This window comes from Equus caballus, chromosome 16, assembly GCF_041296265.1.
Source record: "Equus caballus isolate H_3958 breed thoroughbred chromosome 16, TB-T2T, whole genome shotgun sequence".
In the NCBI taxonomy this organism is placed as follows: domain Eukaryota; kingdom Metazoa; phylum Chordata; class Mammalia; order Perissodactyla; family Equidae; genus Equus; species Equus caballus.
The window spans coordinates 37985345-37996782 of NC_091699.1; the positions used below are offsets into that span (position 1 = coordinate 37985345).

An 11438-nucleotide genomic window follows, 5' to 3' on the forward strand; every position below is an offset into this window, starting at 1 on the left:
ATAGCGTCAACCTCTTAAGAGTTCAACTCAATGATTAAATTATATAATGCCTGTAGAATGCTATGCATAGTGGCTGCACATTGTAAGGGCTCGGCGTTCAATGAGTAGGTAACTATTTTTAATAATTGTGTATGTGTGTGTGTGTATACGTCAGGAATCCTGGACGAAATAGTATTTGTTTAAAACAGTAGACTGTAAAGTCTTATAGAATGTTCTGGTCTGATGAAGGGCTGCATAAGTTAAGTGGATAGGTTACCCTTCTGATCAGTGAAGGTGGAAACACAGTGAAAGTTCCGTCTCCTTTCAGCCCCTATTCCCTCTTTCCATTGCCGCGCATGTGTGATGTGTGGCTGGCTCTGAAAACAGATGAATCATTAACACTAGGGTCTCTTTAGGACCTCAAATTAACATCAAGATGCAGGGGTGGGCCTGGAATTGAGATTCATCTAGGTGGAGATGACCTGATTACTGTAGGAAAGCTCAATCTTGCTGATTAGGGATTATCCAGATCGAAGTGAAAGTCCATTTTCTGTGAACTCTATACTGTCCAGTGAAGTGGGGATTATTTATCTTATCTCTACGTCCTGCAACCTTCCAGGAGATATAGTTTCCGGGGGAACAGTCCACCCAAGGGTAGGGACTAGGGAGAGGTGAATGAGTCACTTCTCAGTTGCAAAATTTTGAAACTTCTCAGTTCCAAAAAATATAGTAATCAAAGTAGATAATATTTTAATACAATGTTTTAAAAAATCAGAATTAATGCAAAAAAATACATGATCAAAATATTAAAGACAGTCTCCAATCCTGCACTTGCAAGATCCTGCCCCATTGCCTCCAGCTAATCCTGGAGTGATTAGGATTAGTGAACCTTGATATTACAGAGGAGACGTGTAATGTATAAGGATGTCTCTACATAAAGTCAGTGTCTTTGCAGGGCAGAATGTGTGACCTGAGTATATCGGCATATTAATTACTGAAGCTTCTCCTAGAAATGAGTCAAGAAAATTCCTTTGTGTTGCATATTGAAAGTGTATCTGCTATGTTTCTGGGAGTAATAATAACAATAGTAGCTAAATTTTATTGAGTGCTTGCTATGCGACATTCACTCTGTTCAGCACTTTATATAATTATCTCACTTAACATTCACAGTAATCCTACGAAGTAGGTACTGGTATTAACCCTAAGAGGAGACTGAGAGTCAGAGAGTTCAGTAGCTTGCTTGAGGTTATCCAGCTAGTAAGTGGCCAACCCAAGCTGAAGCTGTAACTTATACACACAGGGTTTGAGAAATCACCCGTTATTTGTCTGAATCCTTTTAATCCGACATTTAAATCTAGGTCAATACAGTTTAAAATGTGCTTTATGCACCCAGGATGGTTTTATAACTTTGGGTGGTGATCTACGAAAAAGCAAATTTACAACCAAATTGCACTACTAAGAGCTAGTCACGTGTCCTGTAAGACTGAGGCATACCATTCCAGAGACACTCCGAGAGGAATAATTCCCTCCACTGCCACATGGCTTTCCCGGGTCCCTTGCTCTGCTTTCTCCCTTGTTTCGTGGTATTTCTTAGGTTGAGAGAGAGAGTAAAGAGGGGAGAGTTGATGGTGATGGGTGATGATGATGATGGTGGCAGTGGTGGCTAACATTTATTGAGGCCTTATCATGTGCCAAGTACTGTGATGAGAGCTTTACTAGTATTAACTCATTTAGTCATCAAAAAGCCTATAAAAGGCTGATTAATCCCCATGTCTGATCAGGAAACTGAGTCTCTGAGAATGTAAGTAACTTGCCCAAGATCACAAACCCAGGAAAAGCACAGGTAAGGCCTATGCTCTTAATGACTCCATTGTAGAAAGAAAGAAAGAAGAATTAAACGGCGAAGTTTGAGATCAGTCTCCCAGCTCCTCTTAAATAGAGCCTTCAGATCTGGTTGCAGCTACTGGAGAAGTTCCCAGCTTTCCAAGAGCCCTATTATCCTGCAGGCCATAGCTGTGATGGGCATCCTTTGGGTTCCAACCCCAAAACCCTTATAGGATTATCCCCAGAGGGCCTCCTTTAAAGGGTACTGGGGATTTTTTCTCCAGGACTTTTTTAAGGTTAAAGTAACCTTATTTGGGAAGTTTCCAATTAATATACCTGAATTAAGGGGAAGCAGCAAATGAGTCATGATTATATTTAACTATTTAGTACATGTCATCAGCTCACGATTTTTATTTCTAAGGTTTTAGAGTACATTTTATCAAAATTTTAGTGCCCAGGTGTTAGGATATCTCTGGAAAAGGCATATCAGAACCAAAGAGAAAACAAAATGGGGAGAACTTAAAATGTTTTATTAATTTCCTCTTTTGACGAATCATAACAAATCTGCTGTATTAGCACGGATCTCGAATGAAACAAACTTGATTGATAAGCACTGCGCACTGCATGAGGAAGAGCAGGAACACCCAGACAGCTAGGAGCGCACTGAGAAATGCTGAACAACTGGCTTTCTGGGAGGGAGAATGCCCGGTTTGTGGTGATGGCCAATTTCCGTGGTGTGAAAACTCCCACTATGGCCTGTTTCTACCCATCGGTGTGATATCCTTGAATGTAGAATTGGGAAGAGATGCACAGATCAGCTCTCATGACCAGCACACTACTAGACCCTCTTAGGGAGGAGTAATTAGATGATGAGCTATTTCAGTGCCATGCCACTTCTGGACTCGCTAGCTGTGCAACCTTGGGCAAGTCACTTCACCTCTCTGCACCTTTGTTTCCTCCTCTACAAAGGGTAATACGAAAGGTCCCTTTCCCCTCAACATTTTAAAGTTCTAGAAGGCAGTGACTCCTGCTTTCTCCAACATCCAAATGCCTTTAAGCGCCTTTATGGAAAACCAAGTTAGCGCTGTGCTGTATCCAACAGTGCCTCCAATTTCATCGACTGAGCATAAGGTTTGGAAAGGAGTGACTTACTCCCTTTTGCCTCTTTAAATGCTTAGCCAATGGGGCATCATACATTTTTTACACTTCTTTTGCTAGATGTGCGATCCAGGAGGAAAGGCATGGATGTTCCAGGGCTTTCTTGCTCTCCTGGGGTGGGAATCTGTGTGTGTGACACACTGAGCCATTGCTCCATGCATTTCCTGCCTCCCTAACCCTTTCAGCAGCAGGGAAAGACTAGCGATAGCATTCTACCTTTTTATTTTTATTTTTCACTATCCAATAGCCATTTACAAGGATGGGAATTACTTATATAAAATGGGGAGGCGGGGAGGGTTGTTATTTTTTCTCCCCTGAAAGGTGGCACGTCTCTCAGCAAAGAGAAAAAGGCATGTTGCACAAGGCTTGCTGGCAATGATAGAAGCCAGCGCCGGTTTGCCTGTTGTCACAGCCAAAGCAAAATGCCACCTCTGCCTAGAAGCCAGCGTGCCACATTCCTCTTTTGTGTCCTTGAGATGCACCCATCATGAGGCCCTGGGCTTATAGGTTTGGCCAGGAGGTCACCCAGGTTCCTCGAAGGTCGTCTTCCAACCCCAGGAGGTGGGGGAGGGAGTGGCGTTTGCTCATGACATTCAAAATTGGTTATTTGAGCCCCCAGATTTTGTGTCAGATCCAGCCAGTAAATGTGGAATTTGAGGCCTGGGGTGAACACAAGAGAGCCCCCAGTTGCCAAGAGGGAGGTAGGGCTGCAGAAACACAAATGACCCAATGCTGTTCCTGTCCCCGGAGCCCTTCTTAACAAATGAAGATGCAGTAACAGCAACAGCCCCAGAATCCGAAGGCAGGAGGTGCCAAAAACATCCCCCAACCACCACTACACACACACACACAAAAGTTTCAGTAAAATGTTCTCACTCCTCGAGGGGAAAACCTGTCCATGCCTGAAGCAGCTTGACCCGGGCAAACCCCCTCCCTCCACGAGTGAACTGCAAATCTCCAGGAAAAAATCCCCACCTCCCACCACGCCTGCTCCCTGGGGAGGGACAGAAGGTTCCTAAAACTGACAGTTTTGCCTCCATGATCTTTAAAAGAGCAGAAGTTGGCTGTGAGGCTGCAATGCTGCCTTGATTGGGGTAGTGTGGTCTCTGTTTGCGGCTGGCTCCAAGGAGAGCCACAATTGGCTCTGATGAGGAGGGAGCCTAGAAATGAAAGATTGCAAAGAGGGCTTCTGAACGCCGTGGCTGAGACTGTGTCGTTTCTTGCAAGGTGAAACTTGGCACTTCTACCTTGCAAGTAAAAACCCAAATTAATTTTTTTTTTAAAGAAATTAAGTCAGAAACAAGGCTTCAGAAAAACTGTGAGTGTTAGGCATAAACTGATTTTGGATGATCTTTAGGTGAGAAAGGGTGGAGTTACCATCAGAAACATGTTTTTATTTATGCTTTTCAAATCCCCACTGGTGTGCAATGTGTGTGCGTGTGCGTGTGTGCATGTGTTGTGTGTGTCTTGGTTAGCATGAGAGAATGCATGGTCTCAATTCTCTAACCACTCTTTTTGTTACATCTTTTCCGTGCACAGTTCATGTAGATGCCCCATAAATAAATATATAGGTCCATCCACACCTTTTCATTTTATTTGTAAATTGTTTAGTATAAGCGGCAATGCGTAATGAAACCTGGTGAAGTTTAAAAGATTAGATTTTTTTTTTCATACTGACACTTCATAACACTGTTCATATGTCTCCGAGATTTATGAATATATGAGCAGTACTGCAAAATTATACCGCACCAGAGACTTCCTGCACCACAGGGGTGGCAGTCTAAAGTGACACAGCTTCAAGCATTTTTCACAGACAAGAAGCAAAATTTAACCCCCTTACGGGGAAGTATGATTTCAACAGCTTGAAATGAGCTCATTTGTAGATGGGTTTTTTTCTCTCATCTTCCATAATTTTTTGGTGTTAAGATTAAAACAGATTGCACAGCCAATGTAAGGGCATATAAGCTGCCCAGAGTATAATTTGGCCCTTAAAGAGAAGCCTTCCTCCATTGTCTTTATCTGAACGCCCCAATAGGGTAAATGAAGGTAAACGTCCCCATAAATTTCTAAGGCACTCAGCCTGATTCTCAGAATTGTCCTTAGCAGACGGGGTCTGGATTTTTCAAAAGGTAAGTAGCAAGTGGCCATCTTCCTGGGCACCTGACACAATGGTATTGGGAAAATAAACAGTGAGTTGAATCTCAACTGAGTACAATTAACCAACAAAAAGGAGAATCAGAAGAGCAGAAGATGATCTTAATGAAATGATTGTATATGAGATGTCTATAGTGGAAGAGTTCCGTTTTAGATTCCAAGTCCAAACGGATCTCTTTTAGGCTGACCTGGTACCTTGTGATTTGGGGCTGATTAGCATTCATGATCTCTATGCTCTCCAATCCTCTTTAACCATTTTGTTTCCTCTTGGAACAGAGCAGGTGCTCAAATGTGGCCTGTTCCCTGTCTGCTCTATAAACGCTCCATGATGTGTTGGCTGGAGAACTTTTGTCTCTTTTTTCAGCAATGGTACAACAGCTCCATGAACGTGATCTGCACCTGGTTGACGGACCGAATGGACTTACAGCTTCACATTTATCAGTTGAAAACACTAATTAGGATGGTAAAGGTAAAAGAAAAAAATAATTATTCTTCTTTGCAAATAGCTTATTGAAATACGTTTCATTGGCAAGCTGCAGAACTGCCTTAACACAAAGAATATTAGTTACATATAAAACAAGATGATTTCTAAAACAGTATCTCATGCAAGAAAAACCTACGAAATCACTTTGGGATGCATGGTTAATTTATTGCTCAGACGTCAAAGGAAAATTTAATAAAAAGGAATTTGATATTTTATCCAGACTGGAAAAAGACTTCATGAATTTGCTGTGCAAAAATACTGCAGGGGCTATCACGCCCTTTGCATTAGACTTTCAAAAGCTGGCTTTTGGTACCACTATGCTAATGACATCAATTACGAATTTCATTTAAGGTTTAATTGAATAAAATTTTACCACAATTAATTTAATAGAAATATTTACCTTCAGCTATTTCTAAATATGTCCTGTGATCATTATCAGGATGCAAATCAATATTGTTCTCCTAGTTAATTGAAGTAGTTTCTCTTACAATGCGTGCATACAGTCTAATGTACAGGATCACAAAGGTGAGATAACATACCCTGAAAGTAGCTTTTTTCCCTGTTCTTGTGTGTGCGCCTTGGACTAATGATAATTATTTCAGTGTGAAATCTCAGTGGTTTACATGAAATAATAAGATCACAGAAGGGGGTAAATACGTTTTTGATCATTTCAGTTTCCATTTGATGCTTCAGCATAGAGGGTTTTAAAACATTCGTATACAGAAATCTCATTCAAAGTACAAAGTCTCTTTTAAGATATTTTAACAATAAAACGTAGCTGAATTTCTCTTTCTTAACAGTCTGCCAAAAGTGCCCCCCATCCCTGCCATCCCCCACCCCACCCACCCGCTCCGCCCCATTTCTTAGGCTTTTTTGGATTAGCACCATCTCATTGAAGGCGCTCCTCTACCCCAGCGCTGACTTGAACCCAATTACTGTTCCGTTGAGTGTAATTAAAGAGAATTGTTATCGTCTGCATTTGATCTCACAAAGAGTCTTCCCAGGAAGGTTACAGACAGCAGTATATTGCAGCTCTTAAAAAAGAAATGTATGCACTCGGACTATGGACCCAGTCTAATTTTCATATTTTTTATTTCAGTTTCTTAAGGCTAGCTCACTAGCCATTGCCTGATCACTTGAATTCCATTTTCTGGGTATAAATACTCTTTGGGGGAATTTTTCTGTTTGACCCTTACTGGGTAGATATGAAAGGAAGACATTAATTTTAATATTTTTAAATATCTTGTCATTACTGATGTTTCCAGATCATTGTTGAGAATATTGGAATTAGCAGTATTTTATTAAGAAAAAATATGTCAGAGACGAGGTTTATTCTTAGCCTTCTGCCAAAAACTACAGACATGAACCACAGGGAAGGGACACAGAAACCTCACTGCCAAAGGAACTCCTTTACTTTTGTCAAAGGTAGGCCCAGCTTACCTAGTGCCAGAACACTGAGGGATGAAGCAGAATTCATCACCTTTTTACCAAGTACATTACCCAGAAATCTCCTTCTCTGAGGGAAACTTCCAGAGATAATTGGCTCTCTTTCCTCCCTCTATGTCCGCTTTGTTTATTCATCCATTCATTCATTATTCAGCAAGCACTGATTCATTCATCCAACATTGGATAAATATTAGTTGAGCCCCTACTTGTATATTACAAGATAAAGGATTTAAACATGGCTAGATATTGGCCCATGCCCTTAGGCATTTAGAGTCTAGTTGGGGAATGCACCACTCTGGAATTTGAATAAAAGGGAAAATACTCAAGTGCTTTCTATCTTTCTTTTTCCCATCACATTCTGGCAACAATTACGTTATTCTAAGTGGCAACAGAACAACTGATTGAAAGGTACAAAAAAAAAATGAAGTTAATCATCTGGATATCTGGTCTACACTATGCCTAGCATTTACTCAGCCTCCTACCCTTCCCCCTCAGGTAGCTACCTAGCCACCTAGGAAAGCCTTGCAGCTTGATCATAATTAGGAGGACCTTTTAATTTAGTGTCAAAACCAATTACTTTTAAGAGGGGAAGAAGGTGCTTTGGATAATCATGCTGGGACAACAGGTATAAACTGGCCAAGAGAATATGTGGTCACCCTATCCATAATCTTATATTATTGGACGTCATTGAGCTGAACTACATTCACTAGCTAACTCTGCAGTCATTACAACATATGACCTTCAAGAGTGATTGACATTGTGATTGTTGACACTATGACTGCATTAGACGGACTGCAAAAAATAGAAATCACTATGGGAGTGGTATTGAAGTATGTTAACATTCCTTCTTTTGCTCCCTTAGCAAGTTTCCCATATCAATAGGAGAAGCAAACAGCAGAATCAGTAGCTGAAATGATATGCAGCGTGATGAGAAGAGTTGTAGTTAGAGAGAGACCTTTTTCAAAAAAAAAAATTTTGTGAAGTAGACAACAGCCAGATGCTTCCGGTCAGGTTCAATTAACGCTAAGGGATTTCTAGAAAAACAGTCCCTGGGATACCTAAGGAAATCTGAGAGAAATCGCCTGAAGGAACAAAGAAAGAATTTGTGGTACAGTAGTCCCAAACCATTGTTCTTGAAAAAGAGCCAAATTTCTTCCTTGAGACCAAGTTGTGAACTGAATAGATACACTTCTTTCCCAAGGAGAGGAGAAATGAGTCACATGCCTGCAACATATTGATGAAGCATTAGCACTCCATCTCCCCCTTAATTGTTGCTGCCCGTAATAGGTTTCATATACCGACATACATATGTCTGTCTTGTGAATGAGACAGAGGGGTATGCAATTACAAGCCTTAAAAATACTGAAGACCAGACTGCAACAGAAATCGCAAAAACCAAAATCGCTGATCCATTATTTATGCATTATAGCCCCTTACACTGTCTATCATATTATACTAACCTAAGAGAAAGAACCAGATCAAAAAAAAAAAAAAAAACAAAAAGAACCAAAACAATTATGGAACATTTCCCTTACAGAACTGAATAAACACAAGCTTATGTTCTTTGCTTTGTCTCATCTAATACAGTTTATCCTGTCACAATTTCTCGTTTTCTGTCATTCAATGAATCTCAGTTTTCAGTACAAGTGAAATCTGAGCATGGTGGCTTTTCATTTGACAATGCATGAAGTGTGACACTTAGCTGAAGGTCAGTGTTCTTACCCCCACACTCGCTTTGTGCCTTTCCCTCCCCTTCATGGAGATGAGAGCTCTCTTATCACTGCATCTTTTCCCTCCTTAGAAAACCTATAGAGATTTCCGATTGCAAGGGGTCCTGGACTCGACCTTAAACAGCAAGACCTACGAGACCATCCGGAACCGTCTTACTGTGGAGGAAGCCACAGCATCAGTGAGCGAGGGTGGGGGCCTGCAGGGGATCAGCATGAAGGACAGTGATGAGGAAGATGAAGAAGACGATTAGAACGCTCGAGCCTAGAGTCCACTAGGATGGAGTCTGTAATCAATGCATGTCCTTAGTCTGTTAGTTAACCCCATTAGGGAATTTTCTGTCAACTACCATGCCCATGAGATGTTTACCAATACAATTGCCATTTTAGCTATGTGGTACCAAGATTAGCAAAAGACCTTCAAATCCACAATTTCCTGATTCCATGTCTATATGTTTACAAGCAATATGGAACACCATTCTTTAAATACCGTTCATGGAGAATACATAGTCCAACTGCTAAGTGTGTCCCTGTTATCAGCAAAGTTAAATGATGCTTCATTAATGTACTGTGTATGCATTGACGGTAAATGGATGTGAGGGTGAGTACACCAAGTACTTGCACTTCTTTGGTTCACATACGTGGATGCCAGTTATTTAAATGAGTGCTATAAATTAATTTAATTAAGACACATAGATCCGCTTTGTTTTTTGAAAATCAAAAGGCAACTTTCCAACAACCAACTTTTGGTTCTTTCTGTTCCCCTGAAACTAAAAATCAACCCCTGGTGTCCTTGTTAACCCATTCTTTCACTTATCCATCTAGTTAGCCAAAAAAGGATGGCTACATACCAATGGATTGATCCTCTTAATTGCCACGGCAAGGGCAATCTTATCATGATTTAACATCAAGCACAGTTCAGAGCAACTGTCTTCTGTCAAAGTTTATCCTATTAAATGTTACATTTTGCTTTTACGTTTCAATAACTGTGTATGTAAAAAAACTGAATATTTAAATTACAACCCTAGACTATAAATGTTTATAATAAGATATGGATATTTCCTTCAGTAGATTGTAACCATAGTTTAAATTATTTTGTTCCACACTGTTTTTTATATCTGTCATGTACATTGCATTTTGATCTGTAACTGCACGACCCTGGGGTCCTCTGCACAGCTTTTTCTTTCTGTGTAAAGTAGTGGATCCATCTTGCTTTTGCCTTATATAAAGCCTACAGTTATGAAAGTGTGGGAAACTGTGGCTTCTCAATAAACAACTATTCAAATGTCCTAAGAATACACTTTTGATCTTTTTTCCTCTGTCTCCTTTGAAAGCCAGAACTAAAACGCAGGAAGCAGGAAGAGATGAGAAAGAGGAGGGAAGAGATAATTTCCTTAGAGTGTTCTTGAAACTGTTGGAGTGGGTAGTTTTCAAATGCTTGTTTCCACGAGACACAGCCTAAAATTCCATTAATTCAGACTCCACTAATTCAGAATCTGTGGGCATTGGGACATGTTGGGCGGATTATGCTTGCATTGTAGGATAAATAAGAGTTTGCTAAGCAAGAGAGTAGTGTAAACGAGAGAAATGTTTCTCCTGTACGAAGAGAAGGCCAACAAACTGTTTTTAAGCACCGCTTTAACAGCAGTGTTTGTATTCAAACAAAGCGTGTGCCAATTATATATGATTCTTATATATTTGTTAAAGCATTTTACACGATTCTTGAAGACATGGAGTACTCTTCTCTCTCCCCAGTCCTTGTCAGCAATATAATCACCTAGGTTTGAAAGAAATCAAAAAGCTTGTAGCCTGAGCTGTTTTATTTGTGTCTGTCACTAAATCAAGCCGACCTGTCCTTGAGGCTGAATGAGGTTCTAGAGAAATGCCTATTTTTCCAATAGGATCAAGTAGAATGCTCACCAGTTGTTCTCTACAAACCAACACCTCTAAATAGCACAGCCCACTCTGTTTACTCCTTGAGGTCTGCAGGTGCAAATCAACAGTACTTCCTGCCTTCAGCGGATTTACAAGAATAACTCCTATTTATTGAGCAAGTATTCTATGCCAGGCATTCGGTATGGGTCACCTCATTTAAATCTCAAAACAACCCTAAAAGGAGAGGACTGTCATTGTCCTCATTATAGAGGAGAAAGTTGAGGTCAGAAAGCTTGAGGTAACTTGCCCAAAGGTTACACAACTCCATGCAAAAACATTAATGCAGAAACACTACCGTAGAACTGGTAATACAAGTGGTGGGGGCATATCATTCAGGAATGAAAAATCTTTGATCACCCGACAGCACACAGTTAAGTCAGTGTGGCAAAGCGAAGATTTTTTAAAACACATTTGTATTAATTGCATTTTTAGTTACAAAACTAAGGTTTATTTCTTGCAACAACTACAATTCAAAAATGTGCACATTAAAGAGGGAGCATCTGCCCACTGTGTATAGGAGTTGGAAAAAGGAAGAAAATGCTCAGGAGCCATGGAGAAGAGCTGAGCGAGTTAAATAACTAATCAAAAGGTGTGATCCTAAAGGCATAAAGAGAAGCAAGTCAGAAAAGACTGGGTCTCCAAAACCAAGGTTAAAAAAATATATATTCCTTCGAAAGGAGAATTCCCTAAAGCCTAGCACTGAGGGTCCTGTTGAGTAGCATCTCCCAGTG

At 40.4% G+C, this 11438-nt stretch overlaps 1 protein-coding gene across 30 annotated transcripts in view; it reads left to right on the top strand.

Moving 5' to 3' along the window:
- The window catches only part of CADPS (calcium dependent secretion activator), a 438027-nt gene extending 427966 nt beyond the window's left edge, over window positions 1–10061 (top strand). For all 30 annotated transcript variants that reach the window (XM_070238689.1, XM_070238692.1, XM_070238698.1 and 27 more), the window contains 2 exons: window positions 5480–5584; window positions 8847–10061. In XM_070238689.1, the coding sequence (XP_070094790.1) occupies window positions 5480–5584; window positions 8847–9026 (285 nt within the window). In that variant the 3' untranslated portion in view covers window positions 9027–10061. The remainder of the gene's footprint in view (window positions 1–5479; window positions 5585–8846) is intronic.
- The last annotated feature ends 1377 nt before the right edge of the window (window positions 10062–11438 follow it).